The sequence below is a fragment of the Acomys russatus genome, chromosome 31, assembly GCF_903995435.1.
Source record: "Acomys russatus chromosome 31, mAcoRus1.1, whole genome shotgun sequence".
Taxonomy (NCBI): Eukaryota; Metazoa; Chordata; class Mammalia; order Rodentia; family Muridae; genus Acomys; species Acomys russatus.
Genome location: NC_067167.1, coordinates 34,907,724 through 34,933,164, shown reverse-complemented (window position 1 = coordinate 34,933,164; position 25,441 = coordinate 34,907,724). Strand labels below are relative to the sequence as shown.

At 37.9% G+C, this 25,441-nt stretch overlaps 1 protein-coding gene across 1 annotated transcript in view; it reads left to right on the top strand.

Annotated features, from left to right (window-relative positions):
* Trhde (thyrotropin releasing hormone degrading enzyme) overlaps positions 1-25,441 on the top strand; it is a 438,539-nt gene that overhangs the window by 198,152 nt on the left and 214,946 nt on the right. The window contains exons 4-5 of the mRNA XM_051172782.1: positions 4,895-5,049; positions 7,677-7,790. Of these exons, the coding sequence (XP_051028739.1) occupies positions 4,895-5,049; positions 7,677-7,790 (269 nt within the window). The remainder of the gene's footprint in view (positions 1-4,894; positions 5,050-7,676; positions 7,791-25,441) is intronic.

Sequence of the window (25,441 nt, the reverse complement as noted above, 5' to 3'; positions counted from 1 at the left end):
CATGGCTAGTTGTTTGTAAATTACTCTCCTCTCAATACCATGACAGGGAAGCTTTTGAAAATAATGTGAATTTTGGATGGGGTACAGTGGAGCTTATAATGAGCAGAGTTTGGCTCAGACCATAATGAAATTCAAGCACACAGACAGCTTGCACAGAAATTACAAGTGGAGATTCTGAAATTTCTCCCTAAAGTCCCAACAACAAGAAAGTTAAAAAACAAACAAACAAACAAACAAAAAAACACAAAATAAAGTGACAACAAAAAGATTCAATCTGAGAAACTAGAGAAAACATGGGCTTCCTGCTGTTATCAGTGGACCAACAGAAATTCCGGAATAAAACAAAAATTGTGGAGCATGTCTGTGGTTTTGTGACTTCCCTCATGCTGGTGTGGCAGAGGCACTGTAATATACCAGGGTCCTGAGGAGGGGAGAGAGCAGTGACAGATACTTATGCTGATTTAGGCCACCACATTCATTAAAATTATATAATTTTTCTCCCTCTAGCTATAATTTTGTAGATAGTAGTTATTTGGGAGAACAATATATATAATTATCTTTAGAACTTTAAATTTTTAAGTAAATTGTAATCTGAAATGTGAAATTCTTTGCTTTCAAGGTACATTGGAAAATTATAGGTGCATTTTCCATGTTTTTTATTTTAATTTATTATAATTTATTCAGATTACACCCTGAATGTTATCACTCACCTGTATCTTCCTATTCCCACCCTTCCTCCCTCTTCTGCCCTATTCTCCTCCCCTAGACCTCTGACAGAAGGGACCTCCTCCCCCACCATATGACCACAGCCTATCAGGTCTCATCTGGATAGCCTGCTTTCCCCTTCCTCTGTGTGCCCACCTTGCCTCCCCACCAAGGGGAAGTGATAAAATCGGGGGGCACCAGAGGCAATCCCCACAACTGTGGAAAAAGAGCTGTCCATTGGGAGCTACAGAGCAGCAAACCTAGACCCCGGTGTTCAGACATAGGTACACATTTTTAGTGGATACTGTCTTATTATATTGCAAAATTAAAATAACTTAATTCAATATGAGTGAGCATTACATGCTTCAAATAAGCAGAATATTGCTTCAGTTACTAACATCCTTAACAAAGTAGTTTCAATGAGGTATACCACATGGGTATATTTTGCGTACAACTTGATGCTTTAATGTATACATACCCATGTCTATATGGACACCCTGACTCCAAAATGGCTCCTAGTGCTATGCTGTAGCAGCTCTCATATTCGTCCCTAGCCACTTACGGATCTCTATTACTATAGATCAGCTTGCATTTCTAGGAATTTTACACAAATAAGATTAGTCATACAGCATGCATTCTTTTAATTTTAAAAAATGCAGTGCACTGTTTTGGGGCTTACTCATGCTGGGTTCTGCTCCAATGGTCCATTCATTTTGGTTACTGGTGAGTAGAGGGCATTTTACTGTTTGTCTGTTGATGGGCTGATTTTTAGGTTCTGAAATGTGGGATTTTATGGTACTTTGAACACATAAGTCTTTGTGTCTATATATATATGTGTGTGTGTGTGTGTGTGTGTGTGTGTGTGTGTGTGTGTGTGTGTGATGTGAATAATTTCTCAAATATAATATCCTCTGAGATTCTTCAGTTTATGAAGGGTTATGGATATAGTCCTTTGCTAAGTTATTTGACCTATTCCCCAACATGTTATAATAGAGATTATTATACCAAACTCGGGAATGGTCACTTTCTCTTTCTTTTACCTCCTCTGTTGCCCATATTTTCCCACATCTAATGTCTTCCCATATCTCTACCTAAGAAGCTTCCCATGACTACAGCTTATGACTCCTTCCCTCCACTGACTGAATTTTTCCTATTTGTTAAAATCCTTGCTTGGTTTACTTGTGACACTGTTGTCCAGACTTCAGTGCTTCCATATATTTGGATGCTGGCATAAAACCATAAGCCAGCGATGCCTAAAACTTTGGTACCAACAGAATACTTTAGTACCCATCCTCTCGTCATATTTATTTTAAATTCATTTGCTTTTTAGTGTGTGTGTATGTGTTGGTGTCAGTGTCACATGTAGGAGTTTTATGGCACTGTACGTGAAGATCAGAAATCTAATTCTTTGGATGTTACTCCTCAGGAAGCACTCACTTTGTCTTTTGGGATGGAGTTTCTCACTGTGGGCTAGAAGTCACTGTGGGCTGGCCGACCTACTGGCCTCACGAATCTACCTGCTTCTACTTAAAGTCTATTCATACTTAGGCAACGTCATCAAGTATGTTAAGTGGGTGCATTCACCTGTTAGATACGTCCCCTAGGCACTAGTTCTGTGGTCTGTAGCTCTCCTTTTCTACAGTGCCGACACATCAGCTTCCAATGTGTTTTGGTCCAACATACTTGTCACTTGCCCAGCTGAGCACTGCGGTGTTTTTATCCTCCTTCAGCGCGCACTTGCTCAGGTCTTCAAATAGGCTGGCCTCTCATTGCTCACAGGCCAGGTATGGGAGATTACATTGGAGAGGCCTGCTTTGTCCATGCCTCCCACGCTTATTCATCCTGTAACTTTCATAATGGAATATATTTCCTAGCACTTAATAGCCACTACATGTCTTTCTTTCACGTACTACTTGTTAGCTGACTTTCTCCATGCACAAGCACTGCCATGTAGAAAGTAAGGAGCTTGAGGAACAGACCAAACCAATACTTATAGGAAGGCAGTGCCCAGTGTTTGCAGTATACATTGGTGCATATGTGACTTCGTTTTGTTAATGAAAATCCCATGAAAGAACAGATTAATCCACATGCCTACTGGTCCTGGTCACTGTTTGAACCCCAATAAATAGTATTTTTTTTCCCAAGAATCTCCCAAACAGATATTCTTCTTTTCTCTCATAGTATTTTAAATATTTTATTTTATTTTTCTTTGTTAGTTATAGTTGTAGTTGTCATGTCTTCATTTTTAGTTTTAACTGTAATGAAATTAGGGTGTATATTTGACTTTCACACATCTTTCAGATTTCAGAACATCGCCCAAACTGAAAAGATATTTGTGAATTCCGATATTAAAAAAAAATCAGTGGTAATCTAAGAGTGTTGACTATTCTATTTAATTGTTTGTTGTGAAATATTTAAAGCATATGTAAAAGGATGAATACTATTATGCTAACACCAATGTACTCACTACTGGCTTTCAAACATTGATATGAGGACATTAATTCCTCATGTGGCCGCCCTACAGCCTTTTCCCTTTCTTTCTCCTCAGGAGCAACCATGAACCCAAACTTGAAGTTAATGCCTTTATCGTTGCCTCCTGTGTGTATTGGCGTGGATATTTTCTATTATTATCTCTGTCAGCCCTGCATGTGTGAAGATGTGTATACACTACGCAGTATTATTGTGAATGTTTCTAGTGACCATGGGGGCCATCTTATACCTTCTTTCCTTGTTATTGTGTCTGTCAGGTCATCTGTGTTGATGCCTGTAATGGGAGAACCCAGTTTTGAGGTCGCTTACTTTAATAGCTCTGTAATATTCCTTTATGGAGTGCTTTTTATAGCTTCTCTGTGTATTATCTTGGTGAAAAGGCACTTAATTTCCCCTTTCCACTTTTGGAAACAATACTATAATAAACAATTCTCAAACAATTTATTGGTAGCCTTGGAATACATCAGGCCATTTCTGATAAAGATTTCCATTTTGGAGTGAGGGTACTAATTATGATTAAGAACACAGGTTTAGGATCCAAGGTTCAAATCCTTGGTGGCCTTTACTAGCGCTTCCAGGAGGCAGTGAGTGCCAGCTATTTTCTACTCTCAGTGTGTGTGCCTTACCTCAGCCCTTGGCATCACAGTGGACGAGGCATCCGTGTTTTTGGCACTGCTGTGTACTGCCAGGGCCAGTTTCCAGCCGCCACTGCTGCTTTTGGAGCCAGAGACCAGCAGGTCCATAGTTTTGTGGAATAACTACTTCGCATTCAGGGTCCACTTCGGATCCATTGAGAGGTTTATTTTTTAAGCCTGGGGATTAGTTTTTTTTTTCTTTTTAAATAATTTTATTTACCATTTCAGTGAGTCTGGTGCAGGGTGAGGGAGAGAAACATGAACTTCTTTTGCTCACCATAATCAGAAGTTGATCATACTTGGACGACCTTTTAAAATAAGCACACATTTTTAGACTCATCTAATCATGGATTTCTTTTTCCGAGCTGGAAGGCATTTTAAAGAAAAGGCCGATAACCTTATTTTATAGGTGAGGGAATTGCGGTCCCGAGAAACTAAGTGATTTACGGATGTCACATCTGTGGTTGATGGTGGCAAGCCCAGACTGAAGCCCATGGGTCCCCTCTATTTTCCCTTTGCCACCCCATCCACTGTCACAGTTTTCCCTAAGATTAAATGTAGCATTTTATTTTATTTTTAACAGTACTAAAAAGAATGTACAGGAATTTAAGAAATTAGAAAACCAATGACACCGCATCTTAAAGCTAACATGAAATGTTTTCTCTGAGGTATATTTGAGATAAAAAGTGATGATGCCCTCAACTCCTGAACTCAGCTGACTATCTTTTCATTAGAAGGCACAACGCCTTTGACTCTGGGTTCTGGCTGCATTTCTGATTTTCTGAAACTTATTAGAGTGATGGGCCCATCAATAACGTTGCGGATGGGATGTGTCCAGCCACCTGGAGTGCCGGGCCTGAGGATGAACTGTGATGAGTGAATATGACCCGCATCGATAGTGAGAGCTTATATTTCTACTGTCATGTAGAGATAGCTTAGTGTTTAGTTAGAAAAGTAATACAGAGCAAGTAGCTCCTGTTATTAGGATTTCTGAACTTTCTAGGCTATGAAATTTAGGATCTAGTGTCGTTAAACCTTTTGGAACTGTTTTATTCTCTTTCCAGATCTTCTAGCCGTGCCTAAGCATCCTTATGCTGCCATGGAGAACTGGGGACTAAGTATTTTTGTGGAACAAAGAATACTGCTGGATCCCAGTGTTTCATCTATTTCTTATTTGCTGGATGTCACCATGGTCATTGTTCATGAAATATGTCACCAGGTACGGGAAAAGGAACAGGTGTAAGTATAATGCGAAACTGTCTAGAATGTGGGGTGACTTCCGGACATCCAGAGGTGGAACTTGGTTTGTATCCTCCCATCTGTTTTAAACAAAGCAATGTGCAGTTTCTCTGCATGACATATAATTTTTTTTTTTCTCCTCAGATGATAAGGTGAACACTCATACACAAACTGATGGTATCGAGTAAGCAACTGCCACTGGGTCTTGTTAAAATGTGTGATTTAGTGGCTGTTCCTTCAGATCCCCTGTATAGTTGCTGGTCAGCCATGCTTTCATTTCTTTGATTATTAGTGTGTGTATATGGTAAGTGCAGTGAGAGAAAGGATTTATTGCGTTGTGTATATGTCAGAATATGTTTTAGCCAAAACCAGTTTGTTAATCTTCTTTCCCCACCATGTAGACGCATGGGAAGCCTTTTCACTAATGCAGCTACAGACTCTTTGTTCTCAAATGAGTGATTTTTTTAAACTTGGCATAGTTAAAAATTCATATGTAAATTGGACAATTCTATCGTGAAGATAAGATAAAAAATTAATGTCATTTGGATTTTATGAACTTTCGTTCTGGGGGAAGGTAGTAGAATGCTACTTTGCAACACTTGTTACATCTTAAATTTAGTGAGAAAAATGACTGAAAACAGACATTGCGAATAGGAAGCCATGCCCAATGTACTTGCTAGAAACGTTTGGTACCATTTACACTTTAAACTCCACAAATATTTCACTGTGGTGCAGTGTGACTTTATGTACTATTTAGTCCAAGTCCCCAAGGGATCCATGTAAAAAATGCTGAGAGTGAAAAAAGGTGAGCAGTTCAATGCTTATAAATGAATCTGATTTAATGAGGTCTACACTGAGTAACTGCTTGCCGGAGTAACTGTTGCACTTGCAGTGAACCAGTGAGAGCGTTGGACCCTATGCTTACCAAGCCACACCGGATTCTGACCTCAGGTTCCAGAGGAGCCAGTGCAGGTGTAGCGGGGGTCCCTCAGAGCTAGAGTGGTTTCCCTCTTGACTTATAGTTCTGAGGCAAATGTAATTTCCTTTGGGGGTATTCTTGCAAGTAGTGTTAGGGCTGTGGTCCTGTTGGAAGAAATCACAATGGTGCACTGGAATTGGTGAGGGCTCTGCACTTCCCATAGTTCTTAGTATGTGTTCATTTCCTGTGGTATCTCACTTACCATGAAGAAGTGAAACCAAAGCTTAGAGACACATGTGTCACGATTTTCACTGTGATTGTCACATTTGGTTTCTCTATTATCCCCCACACCTATTTATTGTCACAGTTCTGAAGATGGGTTGTATTCTGGATACAGTGGGGGAAAAAAAACCACTGAAAACGGAGGCTATCTGGCCACTGCCTTATTTGGAGCTATCTTTTCTTTATATTTGAATTAAAGAGTCCTTAAAGGAAACGATACTTTATTATTAACAGCAAAACACTTGGTCAGGTCCCCAAGCTATCCTTGTGATGACAAAGTTCCGTATGATCTAGTATGTCTTTATCTGTCGAGACTGTTTTGTTCTTCTGTCTACATGGTCAGCCAGAGTCCAGCTTTCCATATCTTCTGGTTCTCTAGGAATGTATTCCCACACAGTCTTCCCTCCGTGGCATACTCATATCTGATGTCTGCCTGGAATATTCTTGCCCAAGGCTATCTTATGGCTGGCTCCTTGTGACAAGTTTCAGTGAAATTGACATCTGTTTAGGGAATGACTTAGCTGGTGCAATCACAAGCAGTCCCATCTTCCTCCCTCTGCCACTTTCTAAAGATTTGAATGCATGCTGTTAGTTGTTATTTTTACATAATTTTCCATGGATAATAATTGTCACCTGTATGAGAATGTACATTATTTATGTTTTATTTTCTATTGAGTTTCAAGTCTTTTTGAATGCTTGTAATACATTTTTAGATAAAAAGATAAAGGTTTCAGAGAAGTGTGTTGCTATTTAATCAAAACACCAATTAAAACCTTTCCATGAGCTGTGTCAGGTTTTATTGTCTTTATTCCTATTTATCATGACAGTCTAGCATGGAGGGTCTTCAGACCTTTGGTTGCTTTCTCCAGTCAATATGGTGTCTGATTTGCCTGTGCCTCAGAGGGAGATGTTTCGTTATCTCTCAATGAGCTGCTCACTACCTCTTTTGGCAGCTCTTCTGGACCACCAGCTAGGGTCTTTTGCATCTCCAGAGGATGCCAGCTACTCTTAATTTCTATTCATTCATCCTATGCTGTCCCCGCAATGTCACAAGAATCAAGTCTTTTTTTCCTTCTGTACAATGGCCTTCCAATCTCTGAAGACAGTTGTCACTAGCTTCGATTCCCAGGTCCTTTCGTCACCAACTTAAGTATTCACATTGGGTTCCTTGATTGTTATTTTGTTCTTCACTGAGCACATTCATAAAATATGAGTGTTATCCAAGTAGTCGCGTTACTCACTACAGTCTTGGCATAACCCATTTTCAGATGACAAAATTGACTTGGGAATGACTCCCAGTTACGATAGTCACAGTGTAGTCTGTCCAAGTTTTCGATGAAATCATTCTGAGATTGACGCTGCTTCTCTTTTACTTTTTCTGATGAGCATTCATTCCGTCCCTCCAGTGGTTTGGTGACCTTGTGACCCCAGTGTGGTGGGAAGATGTGTGGTTGAAGGAAGGCTTTGCTCACTACTTTGAATTTGTGGGTACAGACTACCTCTACCCTGCCTGGAACATGGTAAGTGTCCTTTTCTCTAATTATATGGAATTCCCGAGAGAAAGGTTGAGATGCTATGCACCATGTTTATTTCAACATTAGAGACACCTGAAAGCACTGGTCAGAGCATGGAAGAAGTCTTCTGCAAATAAAGAAAAATGAACCAGAATTTATTATTTTTTTTATTAATTTATTCTTGTTACATCTCAATGTTTATCCCATCCCTTGTATCCTCCCATTCCTCCCCCGCCCCATTTTCCCATTATTCCCCTCCCCTATGACTGTTCCTGAGGGGGATTACCTCCCCCTGTATATTCTCATAGGGTATCAAGTCTCTTCTTGGCTACCTGCTGTCCTTCCTCTGAGTGCCACCAGGTCTCCCCCTCCAGGGGACATGGTCAAATGTGAGGCACCATAGTAAGTGAGAAAGTCATATCACACTCTCCACTCAACTGTGGAGAATGTTCTGACCATTGGCTAGATCTGGGAAGGGGTTTAAAGTTTACCTCCTGTGTTGTCCTTGGATGGTGCCTTAGTTTGAGCGGGACCCCTGGGCCCAAATCTGCCTATCATATTGTTCTAATTGTAGATTTCTAGGAAGTTACCTTTTGTTAAAAGACATTGAATAAAATCTGACTTGTTAATATATTGCCTTCAAAGTGCCACAGCTTAACTTAATAGAAGCATTTTAAATTGCAGAATTTTATAATATAAATAAATTATCCTTTAAAATGGAGAAGTTTACTGTAAGTAATATGTGATATTTTAGGTATAGGGGTATTTTGAAAATGAAAAATGAGAAGGTAATATTACCTTTAAGACATGAAACATACTGATTAGATTAAGTATTATGATGTGTCATTGCTATCAATAGGTATATTTTAGGATTAGGTAACTTTATAATATATAAGCTTACTTACTTTTAGCATTGTACATGTTATATTCATGCTTTAGGAATGTTATGGACTATGAACTCTGGTAGGACTCTCTATGCCCCAAGCTGTGGTGTTTTAAATCTCTCCAAAATAAAGAGAGGACTATGTGGTTTTTATTTTTGTCTTTTTATATTAGTTTTTCATTTTATATAAGTTTCCGTTTATCTATAGTTGACTGTTTTGCTATTGAATAGAACATATATATTGTTTTAGAGCTCAATACTAATATTAACATGAAATTTATTTTAATTGGTATTAATACATTGAATAATTTCAGTGTACCACAATTAACTTTTAGAGGCTAAAATTTAGCTTTTAGAAGCTCAAATTTAACATATATATGTATATATACTTATATATTCATATATGTATATATATCATTGACTGCCCTATAGACATATTTACACATTTACTGGGACAATTCTACAATTTATTTATTTTACATTCATGAAATGATCAGTGTGACCTATACCATAAGTATATCTGTCACTTATGAAAGGATTTTTACAGTCATAGTATTATTTTGAGATAAATACACTTAAGATAAAATGTTTTCTTTTAGCAAATTGTTAGTGTAGAACCTAGTGAGGGCAGCTAACGGGACAACAGTGTACCATTGCTCCTGTGACTTACTCTTCTTTCATAGCTTAAAGAAACTTTGTGTCCTTTGTGCAGCATCTTGGATCTTCCTTCAACCTGCTTTTGCCAAACCTAGTCTCTACTTCCATATATTCCATTATTTTGGATTTTGCATACTCAATGAGTTTGTGAAGCATTAATCTGCACCTGGCTTGTTTCACTTAGCATGATGTCATGGTCCACTCATGATGTCATAGGTGTTAGTATTGTCTTCTACTTTAAAGGCTGAATCTTCCATCATGTGCTCAACCACATTTTTCCTTGTACATCCACCTAACAGTGGTCATTTTGAGATCATGTTCTCCTATATGCTTATAATGGTCTCTTTTGAACTTTAAGTCAATAATAACGGATGATCATCCAACTGTCATCCTTCCCTTTATGACTCACAGAGCTGGAAACCCAAAATTCAAACTTCAAAATTATCGCAAAGCAGTACATTTTCTACGCCAAATTCAGCTGATGTCTACTGAAGAAAAAGGCGGGGTTAATTTATTTCTTAGAGGAAAAAAGTTACACTAATAACACGTTATCAATGGGCTTTAGCTATATACTTGCATTTCTGCCCATATTTTACATATGTAGCATGTTGGTGTTCTAGTTTCATATTTATGATGCAATGTAAAATAATGTTATTTGAAGCATTTCATGACAACATGGAAGTAAGTAAGAACTGTGGCTAGTGCTGGGGTTGTGGCTTAGTTGTAGGATGTATGGTTACCATTCAGCTCAGTGGTAGCGTGCTTGCCTAGAATGCCCAAGGCCTTTTGCTTAATCTCCAAAACTGAAAAGTCAAGAAGATCAGTAAACTGAAAGCTCGTAAAGAATTGAATAGTCACTGCTACTATACAATATTATCAGGAGTATTCACTAACAAATATGAAATTTTAATACTTCAGTGTTTACGAGTATTGAAACATCTCCAAAGGTAGCTTTTGGATTTTAGATGACTTTAAACCAGCTTTAAAATTTTCATTATGTGCTGGACTATCACCAATTTATAATTTAATTATGTCTCAATATTAAAATATGTTCTTATTACACATGACATGTCGCCCATATAGGTAAGGCTTTTTAAAAAGCTCGTTCAACTGCTTGTAATAAAGTCCGCTCTGTTCATCATTGTGAAATGTACATCTTAGATTAAAGAGTAATCAGTAGAATTGTACGTGGGGTGAAAACAGATAGAGTTTGATGGTTTTAAGCATGCCGTATAGCCTTGCTTTCAATCCCCTTAGATTTTTGTCTTGAAATGTTTTGTGTGTTCTATTAGCTATATTAGGAATGCAAATCATAGTGGGTTTTGAAAATGATCATAAAGTATAGTTGATGTATTACAACCCTTGTCTTTTTGTAGGTTAAATACTGGAAACATGAGAACCTTGAGGTGTTAAGATATAAGATTTTATTTATTGTGAGTCAATATATTACTTGTGAATTAGTAATGGTACAGTTACAGGGGCTCAGAAAGTTTATCATATCAGACTAAGAAATCAAAGAACGCTCCCTTACAATTAAAAGTGAGTAGAAACAAATGTTCTTCATTTTCAGTTTTTAAAAATGCCAATGCTTTCTGATCTTTGGTAACCTTTTGTTTTTAGGAATTGTGCTTTTAACTTAATTAAATTTTTCAACATGCTAAACTCAGAAAACCCACAATAAGAAATTCTATGTAAAGTCTGTTCCCCCATTAAACAGTAATGTTTTCTTTGAAAAATAAAATTTCAAGAATAAGTTAGCCACATAAATAAGAAAGGCTGTCAAGTGTCGGCACGGCTGTGCCAGCTCTATTTCTCATAATGGCATCAGCGAAAGAGTGAAAGAAACAGTTCACAGAGTAAGAGCAATGGCTTAGTGAGCAGTGACTCAGTGTCCTGGCATGTGCAGAAGCTCTTCTGTGAGTGCATGTCTCGGGCTGCACCAGAGCTGAGCTGAAAATAGAAAAGCCAGAAGCCAGGCTCATGTCAGGAGTAAAGACATTCGTTTGTGTTTAATCTCAAAAACCAGTGCTTTTGATCATTTTTAGACATCAGGACTGAAACATTGAGGTAGAGTTACAATTTGCTAGGGACATTACTGTAATGATATACCCTGCATAGGACAGCAATAAAGAATCCCAGAATTATATGGTATTGTTAAGGATCTCTGTTCTGATTTGGGCTGACAGCCGTGCTTAGCTAAGAATTGGAGGCTGTGATTATGTGAGTGGCCACATGTTTTCAGAACCAGTAGTCAATACTAAAGCAACCAGCTTTTACATTACAACTACTATGTGGAATTAAAAAATGCAATAGTATCCATCTCCCGTTGGGGAACATATCTGAATTCTGCCTTTTATAGATATGAGTCCTTATGGGTGGTATGATGTAAGGTCAGAAGAACAGATTGGGAAAAAATCAACTCATAGTATAAGAAAAGAATTTATTAAGTCTTCATTTGAAATATGAGATAATTGTACTAAACACACTCCCCGCAATGCACAGGTTGAGAACCACTGCATTATACACGTGTCAGAAAACACCATGGTGTTTGAAAGAGATCACTTCTTAGCAAGGTGCAGACGGTCGAGGGTGTATTTCATGGGATGGGTTTTCCTTCTTGGGCTGATATAATTTTATCACTGTTGGATAGTGGGAACATTATTGGATGGTCTAAGCTCCAGGTTGGTATTGATGGACATTTACACTGAATTCTATTGCAACAGGAATTTAGCTTAGTGGCACAGCTATCACCTTGCACGTACCACGGCCTTACCTTGATCCCTATACTTAAGGGGGAAGAACACTGATATTTTCTCAGAAAGGACAAAAGGATAAACTGACATATTTTAATGTTCTTCAATACCTCTTGATCACTTTCATTTGAGAACAAGCCCATGATAACATAATTTTAATTCTGGAAAAGGAGATCAGTGAATTTTCCTCTGAGGAATCTCTTATTTATAGATGAGATTCTGATGTGTGCCAAGCCATACACCCAGAGTACATTACATAGGTTCTCATCATCATTTGTTTTAAATAGTTTTTAGGCACCCACTTCAGTCTCAGGACACTCTCTAAGAATGTACTTCAACTATGACTATTAGCCACAGGTCTCTGTTGGTTTATTAAAGAAATTAAACTGCCAGATAGCCTCTCATATCAGCAAGTGTAAAGTTACACACTGGTAAAGGATACAGATTGGGAATTTTCCCTAATTGTATAAAGAACACTAGGCATAAAGAAAATTATTAATGTAAATTAATCAACTAAACTTCTTTATGCTAAATGTTTAGAGCATCTTAAGTGTATTGCCTAAAGCTGTTAACAAATGTCCCCAGTAGTCTCTGACATAGGCAAAACTACTATAAGAAAAATGAACTCTGCCTTGAGGCCCATATCAATGTGGTAAAAATTATTCTCACATTTTAAATTATTTTATTTCATTCAAAAAGAAATAGGAAATCTTTGGTGAACTAAAATATTGAGAATACCAAGGTCTTCTTTTTGTTGTTTAAATATATATATATCTTAATTATTCTAACCCATGAAGGATAAGTGAAGAAAAGAGAAAAGAGTTTGATTAAGGTTGGTATTTTACTTGTTCCATGAGCTGTTCCGTTCTTACGCCCATATGTCACTGTGTGGCTGTATGGAAAATCCTGTCACATCCTTTTAAAGGCATTTAATATACATTACAATGAGAGTTGGCATAGCAATGCTATTGCCTGTAGTTGAGCAGAATAAGATATATTCACCTAGTAGCACTATGGGACAAGGGATAGGCCAAAATGATTATAAATTTTAGAATTTTACTTTGTAAATAATGGATGCCAAGGAAATACACCATGAACACTTGTGTTTGTGTGTTGTGACCAAGGTCCACGTAAAGCATTTGACTCGTCAAAAATGGGAATTATGGGGAAAATGAGAGGGAAGGAAGAATGGGAGGATACAAGGGATGGGATAACCACTGAGATGTAACAAGAATAAATTAATAAAAAAAAAAAAAAAAAGAAAAAATGGGAATTACAAGGTGATTCAATTGTGTTAATTGGATGATATTTTAATCTCAAGTGACTCTAAATGTGAAAAAAAAATTTAAAGACTTTCCGGCAAGTCTCAAGGGTCTGTGTCTTTTTTTTTTTTTTTTTTTTTTTAATTGGAAGTATTCTGAGAAAACATCAGATTGATTTCCAAACTGGTTGTACTAGTTTACATTCCCACAAGCAATGGAGGAGTGGTCCCCTTCCTCTTTGTGGGAATAGTCGCTGCCTCTGACATGGACTCTGTTGCCCACTCATTGATCATTTTCCCCTGGTGGGATGGCCTTGCCAGGCCACAGTGGAAGAGGACGCAGGCAGTCCTGATGAGACCTAATAGGCTGAGGTCAGATGGTAGCTGAAGAGGGCTACCCTTTCTAAGAAATAGGGAAGGCGGGAAAGAGAGAGAAAGGGAGGGTGGGACCAAGAGGAGATGAGGAAGGGGGATATAATTGGGATGTAAAGTGAATAAATTTAAAAATAAATAGCTTAAGAAAATGAACAATGAGAAAAAATCTGAAAATAGGTTTTCTTTCGTACAATATATTTTGATTATGTTTTAACCTTCACCGAGTCCTCCTCACATTCTTATCCATTAAAATCCACACCTTTATTGAGTTATCTTACTAGAAAACAAACAAGTGTATAAAAATAATAATAAAGTAAAAACAATCAAACCAGAAAAGGGCAAGACAATCAAGCAAAAAAGAAAAGAAAAGAAAAAAGAGCCAAATAAAAAGACAAGGAGAATACAAAGAGACTACAACAAATATTTTTACACATAGAAATCCCATTAAAAATTAGAAAAAAACCTTCCCAAAATACCATTGAGTTATTTTTGTGTTGTCCTGCCCTTACGTGTGTTTTATATACCCAGTGAGACACCATTGGAGAAAATTAATTTTTTTCTTTGGGAGTGGATCTGTGTCTCTTTCATCCCATTCAGTGACTTAAAAATGGTATTTATAGTAAAAAAACAAAACAAAACAAAAACAAACAAACAAAACAAAACAAAACAAAAAAACTAGAAATGAGTAGAAGGAGTGCATGCTCCAGTATCTTGGGGTCTTAAACTTGAAAATAACCCTTTTTTTTTTCTGCATCTTTAAAAAAACCCTCCCCTCTTCCATATGTAAGCCTGATTTTCAGCTAAAAGAAGAAGCCTTTAAAGATCAGAACAGCATCTTCTCTGCTGGGAACCATGCCTCCCTATTATGGGAGGGACTTGTCTCTTAGCATTAGTGCTAGCACTATTTACCATTTGTGGCTAATGGGCTTGCTGCAAAGAGGTGTCAGAGTGACCGTGAAAATAGTACCTCGCGCCCTGGAGTTGCAAGTGTCATATCTGAATCAGCATTAGTGCACTGATGCCCTGATGCTCCACATACCAAGAGTTAGACTAGACCTTAAACAGGGATCAAACACGGACAGTCTAGGAACAATGGCAGTGTTAGACGTGAACCTGGGCCTTGGATCCTAGCTCACAGTGGGTACAGGGAAAAGGAGACTCTACTGAATTCCACTTAGAATAGCATTTGTGTTCAATACCTTAACACTTATAGGTAGTGCTCATTGTGACTACTACAATAAGACGATGTACTCACACCCCACTTTAGGTTGGTCTGCTTCTTTTTACAGGAACATCTTCTGCTAGTGGACCTCTTTGACAATTGTTAGAAGTATCAGGAAAGCTACTCATCTGTGGACGTTTTAAGCATATTAATTGGATTACCTTTATAGCTTTAAAACACTTTAATTTCTGCAGTTTCCTCTCCCTCCCCTCCTCTCAGCCTCTCCTCTCACTTTCCCTCTTTCTCCATCCACTCCATTTTTCCTCAGAAAAGGGCAGGCCTCCCATGGATAGCAATTAACTATGGCATATCAAGTTGCAGTAAGACTAGGCATATCTTCTCCTATTAAGACTGGACAAGGCAACCCAGTAGGAAGAAAGGATTCCAAAAGTAGGTAACAGAGTCAGAGACAGCCCCTGCTCCCTCCATTAGACATCCCACAAGAAGACCAAGTTGCACAATTGTAACATATGTACAGAGAGCCTTGGTCAGTCCCGTGCAGGCTCCTTCATTGGTGGTTCAGTCCCTGGAAGCCTCTGTGAGGCCAGGAATGTTGACTCTGTGGGTTTTCATGGGGTGTCCTTGATCCCTCTGGCTGCTACAATCCTTCCTCCCCATCTTCTTCAGGATTCCCCAAGCTCTGCCTGACGATTCACTGTGAGTCTCTGCATCTGTTTCTATCAGTTGCTGGGTAAATCTTCTCTGATGACAACTGGGATAGGCATCAATCTATGAGTATAGCAGAATATCATTAGAAATAATTTTATTGGGTTTCTTTCTTTCTTTCTTTCTTTCTTTCTTTCTTTCTTTCTCCTTCCTTCCTTCCTTCCTTCCTTTCTATTTTTTTGCCATTTGTGTTTGGTTCTATCCTAGGTCTCTGGGCTATCCAGCCTCTGGGTCCTATGCCTCCAGGCAGTAGCAGTTGTGGGCTCCCTCTCATGGTATGGGTCTCAAGCTGGACCAGCAACTGTCTGTTCACTTCCTTAATTTCTAAGTCACCTTTACCCCAGCACATCTTCTAGGTTGGAAAAAATGTAGGTTGAAGGTTTTGTGACTGGCTTGGTTTTACAGTCCCTGCATTGTAAGTGTACCCAAAGCATGCTCCATGATATCACAAAGACATTTGCTCAGCTATGCTCATGGTTTCATAACATGTTCAGCCAGAAGCTGCAAACAACCTAGATATTACTCAACCAAAGAATGGACAAAGAAAATGTCCCTCAATGGAAGAATGGATAAAGAAATTATGGTACATTTACATAATGGAATACTACTCAGCTATTAAAACCAAGGAAATCTTGAAAATTTCAGGCAAATGGATGGAACTAGAAACAATCATACTGAGTGAGGTAACCCAGGCCAAGAAAAATATGCATGGTATATACTCACTCATAAGCAGATATTAGCTATATAATACAGGATAACTATATTACATTACACAGACCTAAAGAAGCTAAATAACAAAGAGGACCCAAGGAAGGATGCTTAATGCTCATCCAGAAGGCCTAATAGAATAGACACCAAATGCAGTTGAAGAGACAGAGCAGGATGGGCACCTACCATAGAGGTCCTTCAAAAGATTCCAACCAGCTCAGGGATCAAAGCAGATGCTGAGACAGACAGCAAAACTTTGGGAAAAGTGCAAGGAATCTTATGGAGGAGTTGGGGGATAGAAGGGCCCAGAGGGGACAGGAACTTCACAAGGAGACCAATAGAGCCAACAAATCTGGGCCCAGGGGGGACCTGCAGAGACTGATGCACCAACCAAGTACCATGCATGGAGGGGACCTAGACCTCCAGCTCAGATCTAGTCTATAGGCAGCTTAGTCTCCATGTGGGTCCCCTAATATGGGAAGCAGGGACTCTGCTGGTCACCTGTTGATTACTTCCCCCTTGTGGGGCAGCCTTGACAGTCCACAGAGGAAGAGGTTTCAGGCAGCCCAGATGAAACCTGATAGGCTGGGGTCAGATGGTAGGGGAGGAGGACTCCCCTTTTTTGATGGCTAAGATGGGGGGAGGGAGGGGAAGAGGGAGGGACGGTGGGACCAGGAGAAGACAAGGGAGGGGGCTACAATTGGGATGTAAAGTGGCTAAATTAAAAAAAAAAAAAGATTAATTAAAAAAAGAAAATATGTAACACATAATGGAATATTAATCAGCTGTTAAAAATAATGACATCATAAAGTTTGTCCACATGGATGGCACAAGAAAAGATCATCTTGAGTGAGGTAAGCCAGACCCAGAAAGACTAACATGTTTGTATTCACTTCTAAATGGATATTATCTGTAATGTAAAGGAAAGCCATGCTACAATCCACAAACCCAGAGAAGCCAAGTAACAAGGAGGGCTCAAAGAGGGACAAGTGACTCCCACTGGGAAGGGAGGATAAAATAGACATTGTGGGGAGAGAGGGGATGGCTGTGGGTGGTGGAGGAGGGACCAGGATGGGGTAGGGGTAGGGGTGGGAACATGAGGAACCAGGTGTGGGGAGGATGGGGGGAGAGAGTACTGGGAAAAACGGCTAGAGTCAGGCCGCAGCTCTGAGACAACCTGGAAACCTAGTGCAATGGAAATTCCCAGGAGCCTATGAGAGTGACTCTAGCTGAGACTCTTAGCAATGACAGATAAGGAGCTGAACCGGCCACCTCCTATAACCAGGCTTTAAGACAGTTTTGTTTTTAGCTTAAAACTTGTTGATAGTTTTTACTTTTCTTTACATTTATTTATAGTTCTAAAATAAAAAAAAAAATTGGCTTTATTTGGGTGATTGAAGCTTTAGAGGAACTTCAGTGTAACCAAGGTGTTTGTGTCTGCATGTGTGTGCATGCATGCGTGTGTGTGTATGTGTGTGTGTGTGTGTGTGTGCCTGCGTGTGTATGCCTGTGTGTGCCTGCGTGTGTATGCCTGTGTGTGCCTGTGTGTGTGTGTGTGTGTGTGTGTGTGTGTGTGCGTGTATGTGTGTATATGTGTGTGTGTATGTGTGTGTGCGTGTATGTGTGTGTACATGTATGTGTGTGCGTGTGTTTCTTGTTTAGCTTGCAGCTGTCACTCACTAACACAGTTATAGAAGAGCAGAAGGAAACTCAGTTTGTCAGGATGGCCACACAGGCATGCCAGTCTGAGTACCTCAGAGGTCTTTCAGATGACTGCAACATTTCTTCCTATGTGGATGTTAAAATGTAAAATAAAGCTGCAAATAGAGAAATTTGCACATCTTCTTGATGGATGGTTTTGTACAAAGCAAAGCCATTTTTTTTCCAGATAGACATTGTTTTAGGTTTTTATACTTTAAACCTAGAGATCAAAGATAAGTGAACATTACCTGGGGAATACCAGGTTTCTTCTGAAGAACTTGTTCAGATTTGCATGGTGCCAAAGCCTTTGCATATTTCCTTAGGAATTTAAAACCTAATAAAACTTTAACTGAATTAGACACTGTGTATTTGTCCTTCCTTAAGCTAGCAGGATTGCCGAGGGTTACAAAGAGTGTGCCGTAAACAGAATAGTCCAGCTTGCTTCAATAAACAGCAAAAAATGTAGGCATTGTTTTTCTGATGGGTATAATATTGGCCATAGCAGGTTATACCATATTTTATATGTCCCTTTCCTTGATTTTTGTTAAAAAGTAATCTTCCTATGGCATATAAGTTATATAACCTCTGGTAATATTCATAGTTTTCTAAGTAAAAAGCATTTGCTGGTCACAGACTTTAACCTGAACACACTAAAGAGGAGGCCTCAGAGGATAGCTAAAGAAAAAATTAAAACACACCTCAGTTCTGAGCGGTGGGGGGGGGGGCGCTGTCTCAGCCCCTCACGCCTCTGACACTTTACCACCTTTTATCAAGGTTACTTGAAATTAGGTTCAGAAGATACTAGACAAGGATTTCAGCAACGACAAAGCATCATGTGCAAGTAATCAAATTTTAAAATAGGCATGGAAGAGATTTTTTTGTGAAAAAAATATTATATAGTTTGATATTGTTTAATATACTGGCTGCCTTATGACTCTCATGGCTGTAATAATGTATATCATTATCACAAGTACTGTGTGGACCAAACAAGTCACATATGTGATGGACTGTGAGGTAGTGTAAGACATTCTGTCAGGCTGAGGGTGTCTGTCTTCTCTGCTATGTTTTAAGGTGCATCACTATCGTGTCTCGTGGGCAAAGGGCTCTTGCAATACCAAACAAAATATTACAGCATTTTGAATAACTTTCCTCATTCAACCATTTATAGGTTTAAGCAGTTCTCTTTGGAAATTTTCTTGTCTTTATATTCTCAACTCTTCTAGGGGTTGGGGGTAGAAAATTCTACCAACTAGAGTCCTATTTTGGTCAGCTTGTATCATAAGAACCTGCTTCAAGAACACCTGTGTCCAATTCACTCCTTTAAATCATTTTATGTTTCTTCTCTGCAGATTTTATTTACAGTTCAGTGATGTTCTTCTTCAGGCCTGAGAATGTAACAAGCTTGATAATTTTATATGAATTGCTTGGCTGTATTGATGCCACCACTTGCCTTTCTATCCGTTCATGCATTTCATTTGTTCTATTTATTTCTGACTAGGATTTAACAAGTACCTAAATTGAGCCATCTACTGTGGTATATTCTATGGAGCAATTCTCCTGTAAATGTTGCCTTAGAACTGCCGTGTCATAGCATTTTACATTCATGCACACCCCGTTTTATCTTCTGTATGGCATTTTTAGTGTGCATATTCTTTTCCTCTCCATCTGACCCACCACATCCCTATCAGCAGTGGCTTTGTTTGAAAAGCTCAAACCATAGAGCTGTAGCTTTTTTTTTTCAGACTACTAAAATTCACACATATGCTCTGCATCTAAAACATGCTCCACATGGATCAAAGTTTTACCTGAATCACAGCACAAGAAGGATAGGTAGTTGTTTTATTTTAAATGCCTTACACAACTTCTTTAATGGTTCAGATTTATTTGCCTACAATGACCACTTCGTTTAGATGTTGCTTTTCTTTCTGCTCAGACTTTGCTCCTCAATTTTGATTTTCCCTAAACTGGTAAATGTTGCCTAGAAGGGAGGCAAATATTTTAAGATAAATTGCTCTCCGCAAACAAACAACAAACAATTGCTTTCCTGTTTTTGCTTTTGTTTTTGTTACTTTTTGCTGTGTGGTAGTGTTAAAGGTAATACACTTTGATTTAAGTTATATATATGCTTTCAATTGTCTGGTTAAAACCAAAGTAGATTGGTTTTCCCTTCTGTGGGAAAAGTTGACATTAAGCGCATACATGCTTCTGGTCCAGCTTGAAGTGCCTGGACCGTGACCTACGCCAGATAAGGACTAACTGAAACCTAAAACTCTTTGTATTTGAAGTTTATTGCCTTATCTTCAAAACAATAAGGAGATTTGCTATAAATCACTCATTTCTTTTGAGAGCTGATAGGCCATATTACTTATCATTATTGAAAATAATTTGACTTCACGCAAGATAATATATTTTGTTTTCTTGGCAACTATTGTGCTTGTACCATTTGCTTATGGAAAAAAAAAAAAGAGATGAAAGGTTTTCAAGGATTAGCCTACATTGCCTTGTTCACCTTTCACAGTGTCAAAGACCTGTTGGGTCATAGTTTTTGCTAGTTTTTCTGTTAGGGACAGGGGAGTTCAAAAGAGGATCAAGGAATGATCTCCTGGTCTCATAGAAATGGACATTTTTTTTTATAACAAGCTAAACCTGATGGTTTTTCCCAGAGAAATGTTATACTTACAGTTTCTAAGAAAGAGATTTAATGCTTTCCTGCCCATTCCATAGGTTAAACTCTCAGCTCTTTGACCCTTAGTTTGCATGTCATCTTGTTTCCCCATTTTCAAACACCTGTGACATCCATGCTGCTTAAGTTACTGGATGGTGAGAAGAATCTAAGAATTGTGCTTTTTACGGTCAGTTGTCTCACCGACATCTCTCCCACTTCCATTGTGAATCACATGCCAAAATATTAGCAAGAGCAGGAAATTAAATAACAGTTGAAAACATCCACTTGTTTTCTGAATGGACTTGGGGTGCTATATTTCAGTGTTTTTGCTTTTTTGTAATAGGTGTTTAATTCCAGGTTTTGCATTTTGAAGAAAGAACCTTTGTAAACTACATACTGGGTATCTGGTATAACATGATTTGCAGTAGTTTATCGGATTTGGTTACATATATGGACTTTCAGGAGGCTGAGTTCTGAAGTTGTTTGATTCCACCTATTAAACTTTTAAATTTAGCAAACTTTTATCTTCACTGGAAACACAAATTCACCTCTGTTTAGACAAGTGTACTTTTTCTGAGGTCGTTATTCAACAAGCTGACCATTGATATCACTAAATACCAGACCTAAATGACATATGTCTGATATTTAAAATACATTAATATAATCAACAAAAACTGTTACAGACTTAAGATGACTTGGATCATTATTTATTTCACAAAATAAAATAAAAGCTAAAGTCCTCACTTTGTAATTGTGCTAATAATGTCTGGGAGTTGATTAGATCATCTTTAGAATGACAGTACACTTAAATGGTGAAAAATTTTCCATTAGAATTCAAACAAAATTGGAATCTCTTTAAAATATGTACCTAACATATACTAAAATACTCTTAATTGTATTCTGTCAATCAAACATTAAGGCGTCTCAGTGCACCTGATATTAACATCTACAAAATATTGGAAAATCTTTATAACAGTGTGGGAAACAGTCATTCTCTTGTGAATTTTGTTGAAAATTTGACTTAATTGACATGTTCTTTCAGTTGGTCATAAGATTGGGCATAAAAGAAAATATTTTTAGGGCTAGAGTATAGACAGGTCTATTAAAATGATATAGAAGAATTACCTTTCAAAGATATGTAAATTATGTGAAGGTTTCCAAAGGAAGTGACACTGTAGAAGATTAGGAATGCACTGATGCCAACTCATAAAGGACAGGAAGTGTACCTTTCTTACTAGACAGCATGCTTCTTTAGGGTACACACACTTATTTAACTATAATTTTCACCATTTAACTCTAAATGTCACCTATATGAGGTGTTCAATAATAAAACATGAGGCATGCCCAAAAACTTAACAAGCAACTGTGATCTGAACATAAACAGAGAATTAATGCAATGCTATCACATATTCTCTCTTTGTAATGACAGCTCTTTCACGGAGCTATGGGAGGATACCAAAACTAGAAATAGATTAGACGTTTGAAAGGGAAGCCACACTGCCTAGCTGTTTGACAGAAAACAGGAAAAGAAGTAAAGAAATCCACACATTCATGTTTAGAGAGGGTTATATTACATCATAGGGCATATGCAGATCATTCACAGTGAATCAGAGAGATGGTTAGATTAGAAAATACGAGGCAACGTGTTCATAATTGCTACCATGATTGACATTGGAAGCATATTCAAAACTATTTTGTAAGAATCCAGATTATCATAATTAATTAACATATGAGTGATGGTAAACTATATTTGGGGGAATCAGGAAAGATTTTAATATAATATGTATTTTTAAAAATGTTTTAAATACAGTAACTTTTGATTTTTAAATTTTTAGTTTTTATATTATAGTTACCACATTTCTCCCTTCAATTTCCTCCATTCAAGGCCTCCCATATATATCCCTTTGTACACTCCTTCAACACCATGGCCTCTGTTTTCACTAACTATTAGTCTATAGTTTTCAGTTCACCATACATCTGAGGCTTGCCTTAAACTCTCAGTTGGTCTGACTATACTCCCGATGTGTTGGGATTGCAGGATGTGCTTGGTAATATTACTGTATCTCAATAACTCATGGGAGCATCTGCAGATGATTCAGTGTTTGGTTGTATACAATTTAGGACATTTTGTGTTCCATCTTGCCTTTTCCCCTTCGACACATCAAGCCTTGGATAATAAAAAAAACATGCCACATTCAGCCTGATGATGAAAGAAGATATCAGACATTTGAGGCTGCAATCTCTGAAGAGTCACAATTTACCCCACTTCCTCTGAGTTAGTCATGTTTGAGAGTATCGTAGCTCATAAAGACATGTGCTAACATTTATGTCGGATTTTGAGAGGTTTATAAAATCTTCAAAGATATCTTTATGGAAGTGTGACTTCATGTTTAGTATATACATTGGTCAAGATTTCTTAGGAAATTTGTGGCTTTTAAATGGAAGAAATGTAGTTGATAGTAGAAAATACACTGAACATATAATTTCAATCATTGGTCAAAAGGTTTATGTGAAATCACAAAATAATATTACATCGATAGAGAGCTGCTTTGAGTCTTGTGCACATGCAGTGCTTTCTGCAGAAGGTTATATAAACAAACACAGAGCTAAATGTTTCCACTGAGTGTTTGTTTCATTGTAGGCATTAATGTTGATTACTTTTTAAATTATTTTTCAATGCCTGCTATATATACGTGTGTTTATACAAGTTTGACTTTAATAGAAATGAGCTGTTTTAACAAGCTGTACATGTAAATGATTATTAACATCTTGCACATGTGTATTTTAAACATGAGTCTTTGAAATGTTAATTTTGAAGTACATTATTATATGAAAACGACATTTGTTTTCACCAGCTCTCTATTTTTATTCTTTATATCAGTATGATCTGGCTATGGATAAAATATTAACTACTCAGTTAAATGGTTATGTAATTTTTACAAATAAATCTAGCTGTTTCAAACAGAATGCCTAAAGTACTCTTAGAACTGTGAAAAACAGAATGACAACAGAAAGCATATAGAGTAATTTCAACATTATAAGGACTCAAGTCCAGATAATTTCTAACATTCACGAATAGGACATTGTGTTGTAAATTTACAAAGCATGACAACTTCAATGTTAATTTTCTTCAACTTATTTTCTCTTATTGTTTGAATTCTTGATCTTTTCCCTCTGTTTTAACTTCTGTCATGGTTTGAATAGGTCATGAAAAACAAGAACACAGTGTCTAACTCTGCAGTGATGGGTATGTTAGTAATCCTCATTAAAGCTTTCTATAAAGTCGTAGCTTAGGTTAATGTCGACTTGTGTGGGATTTTGTGTAATATGTGGAATGTTGAAAAGTCTTTTTTCATGTGGAGGCTTGGATTCTGGACTTGTGAAAATATGATAGATCCTTCTCTTCATGATAGTTAGAGTTAAAACAGCGTGGTCACAGGTATTAAAGGCAATTTTACTCATAGTCCTCTATCCCACTAATGCTGTGTCATTGTAGGATGATATCAAGCATTTATACTCATACCTGCCTTCCTTGCTATAAAATGCGTTGCTGGAAGTGCGGATTCTGTCTTTGTTGTATTTCCCCAGGGCACAACACAGAGCCTTCCATGAGGCAGACAGTAAATATATACAATTTCACTCTACTACTTTTATCGTTTCAGCCAGACATTCTCATTGAATTGAATCCAAAGGTTAGAGAACTGTCTTTATTTCTATGAAAGAGAGTATTGTGAACATTAAAAATTGGAAAAAGGAACTGCTTTACATAAATGGATAAAATTAGAATAGAAGTGTAATACTTGAACCCATTGGGGTATTTTTGTTTTAGATGTACACCCATTCCCATAGTTTTGTCTACAGAAAATTCACACATGGGATTCCAGAGTAAATATTTCCTTTGACCAACCTACCCCGTCAGAGAATGAGGCTAAATTTTATGGAAATAATTGGCATAGCATTTTGTGGTCACAAAGAGAAAGGCTATATTGTGTGTTTTTTCTTCTCAGTCATGCAATATTTTCCCATTTCTCTTTCTAGTTGCTCATTGCTCTAGTCCAGCAATTTACGACCCTTCAGATTTTCCAAAGTGCAGGTCCCAGGACATCATGTGACTGCGGCTTCCAAGAGCTCTTGGTGATTTGATGCTGTGTGTGCCTTTCTGTCGGTACTTGTGATTCACTCCCTACCCTGTGCTATGCACACTTCTCTGTGTTGACTCTTTCAAGAGACTATGCTGAAAGCACTCCCTGACTTCTTCACAAATCCCTTCTGCTCCAAATGTCCTTTACTGTCATTTATTCCTAGAATACTTAAGTAATTCTTCAAACTTCAACTTAAACCCTTGCTTAAAAGCATTCCCTGCTTCCCTCAGGCGTAGCAAATCACAGCCTTCTCAGTATGGCTATTTTGTGTCCTGAGCCCACTTCCATCCTCACATACAACAGGTTGTGTTTTCATATTTGCTTTCAACTTTGCCCCTCTTTCTACTACTGTGAAGTCTTTGAACGTAGGATCCATTGCGCTGTCTTTCCTTAGAGGCAAGCGATCCATCTGGGATCCAGTTGGTGCTCAACAAATATATGCAGAGCTAATTCACTTATTCAATCTTCACAGCAGTGCAGGGGAACAAATGAGGATGCTGAGATGTCAAAAGTTTATGTCATCTCAAAGGTCATATGGCCAGAGAAAGGCAGGTATGCACTTCCAGTGTTAGGCCTCTTTGGTCAAGAGAATATTAAGAATAGTTTATGCTCAGATCCATACAT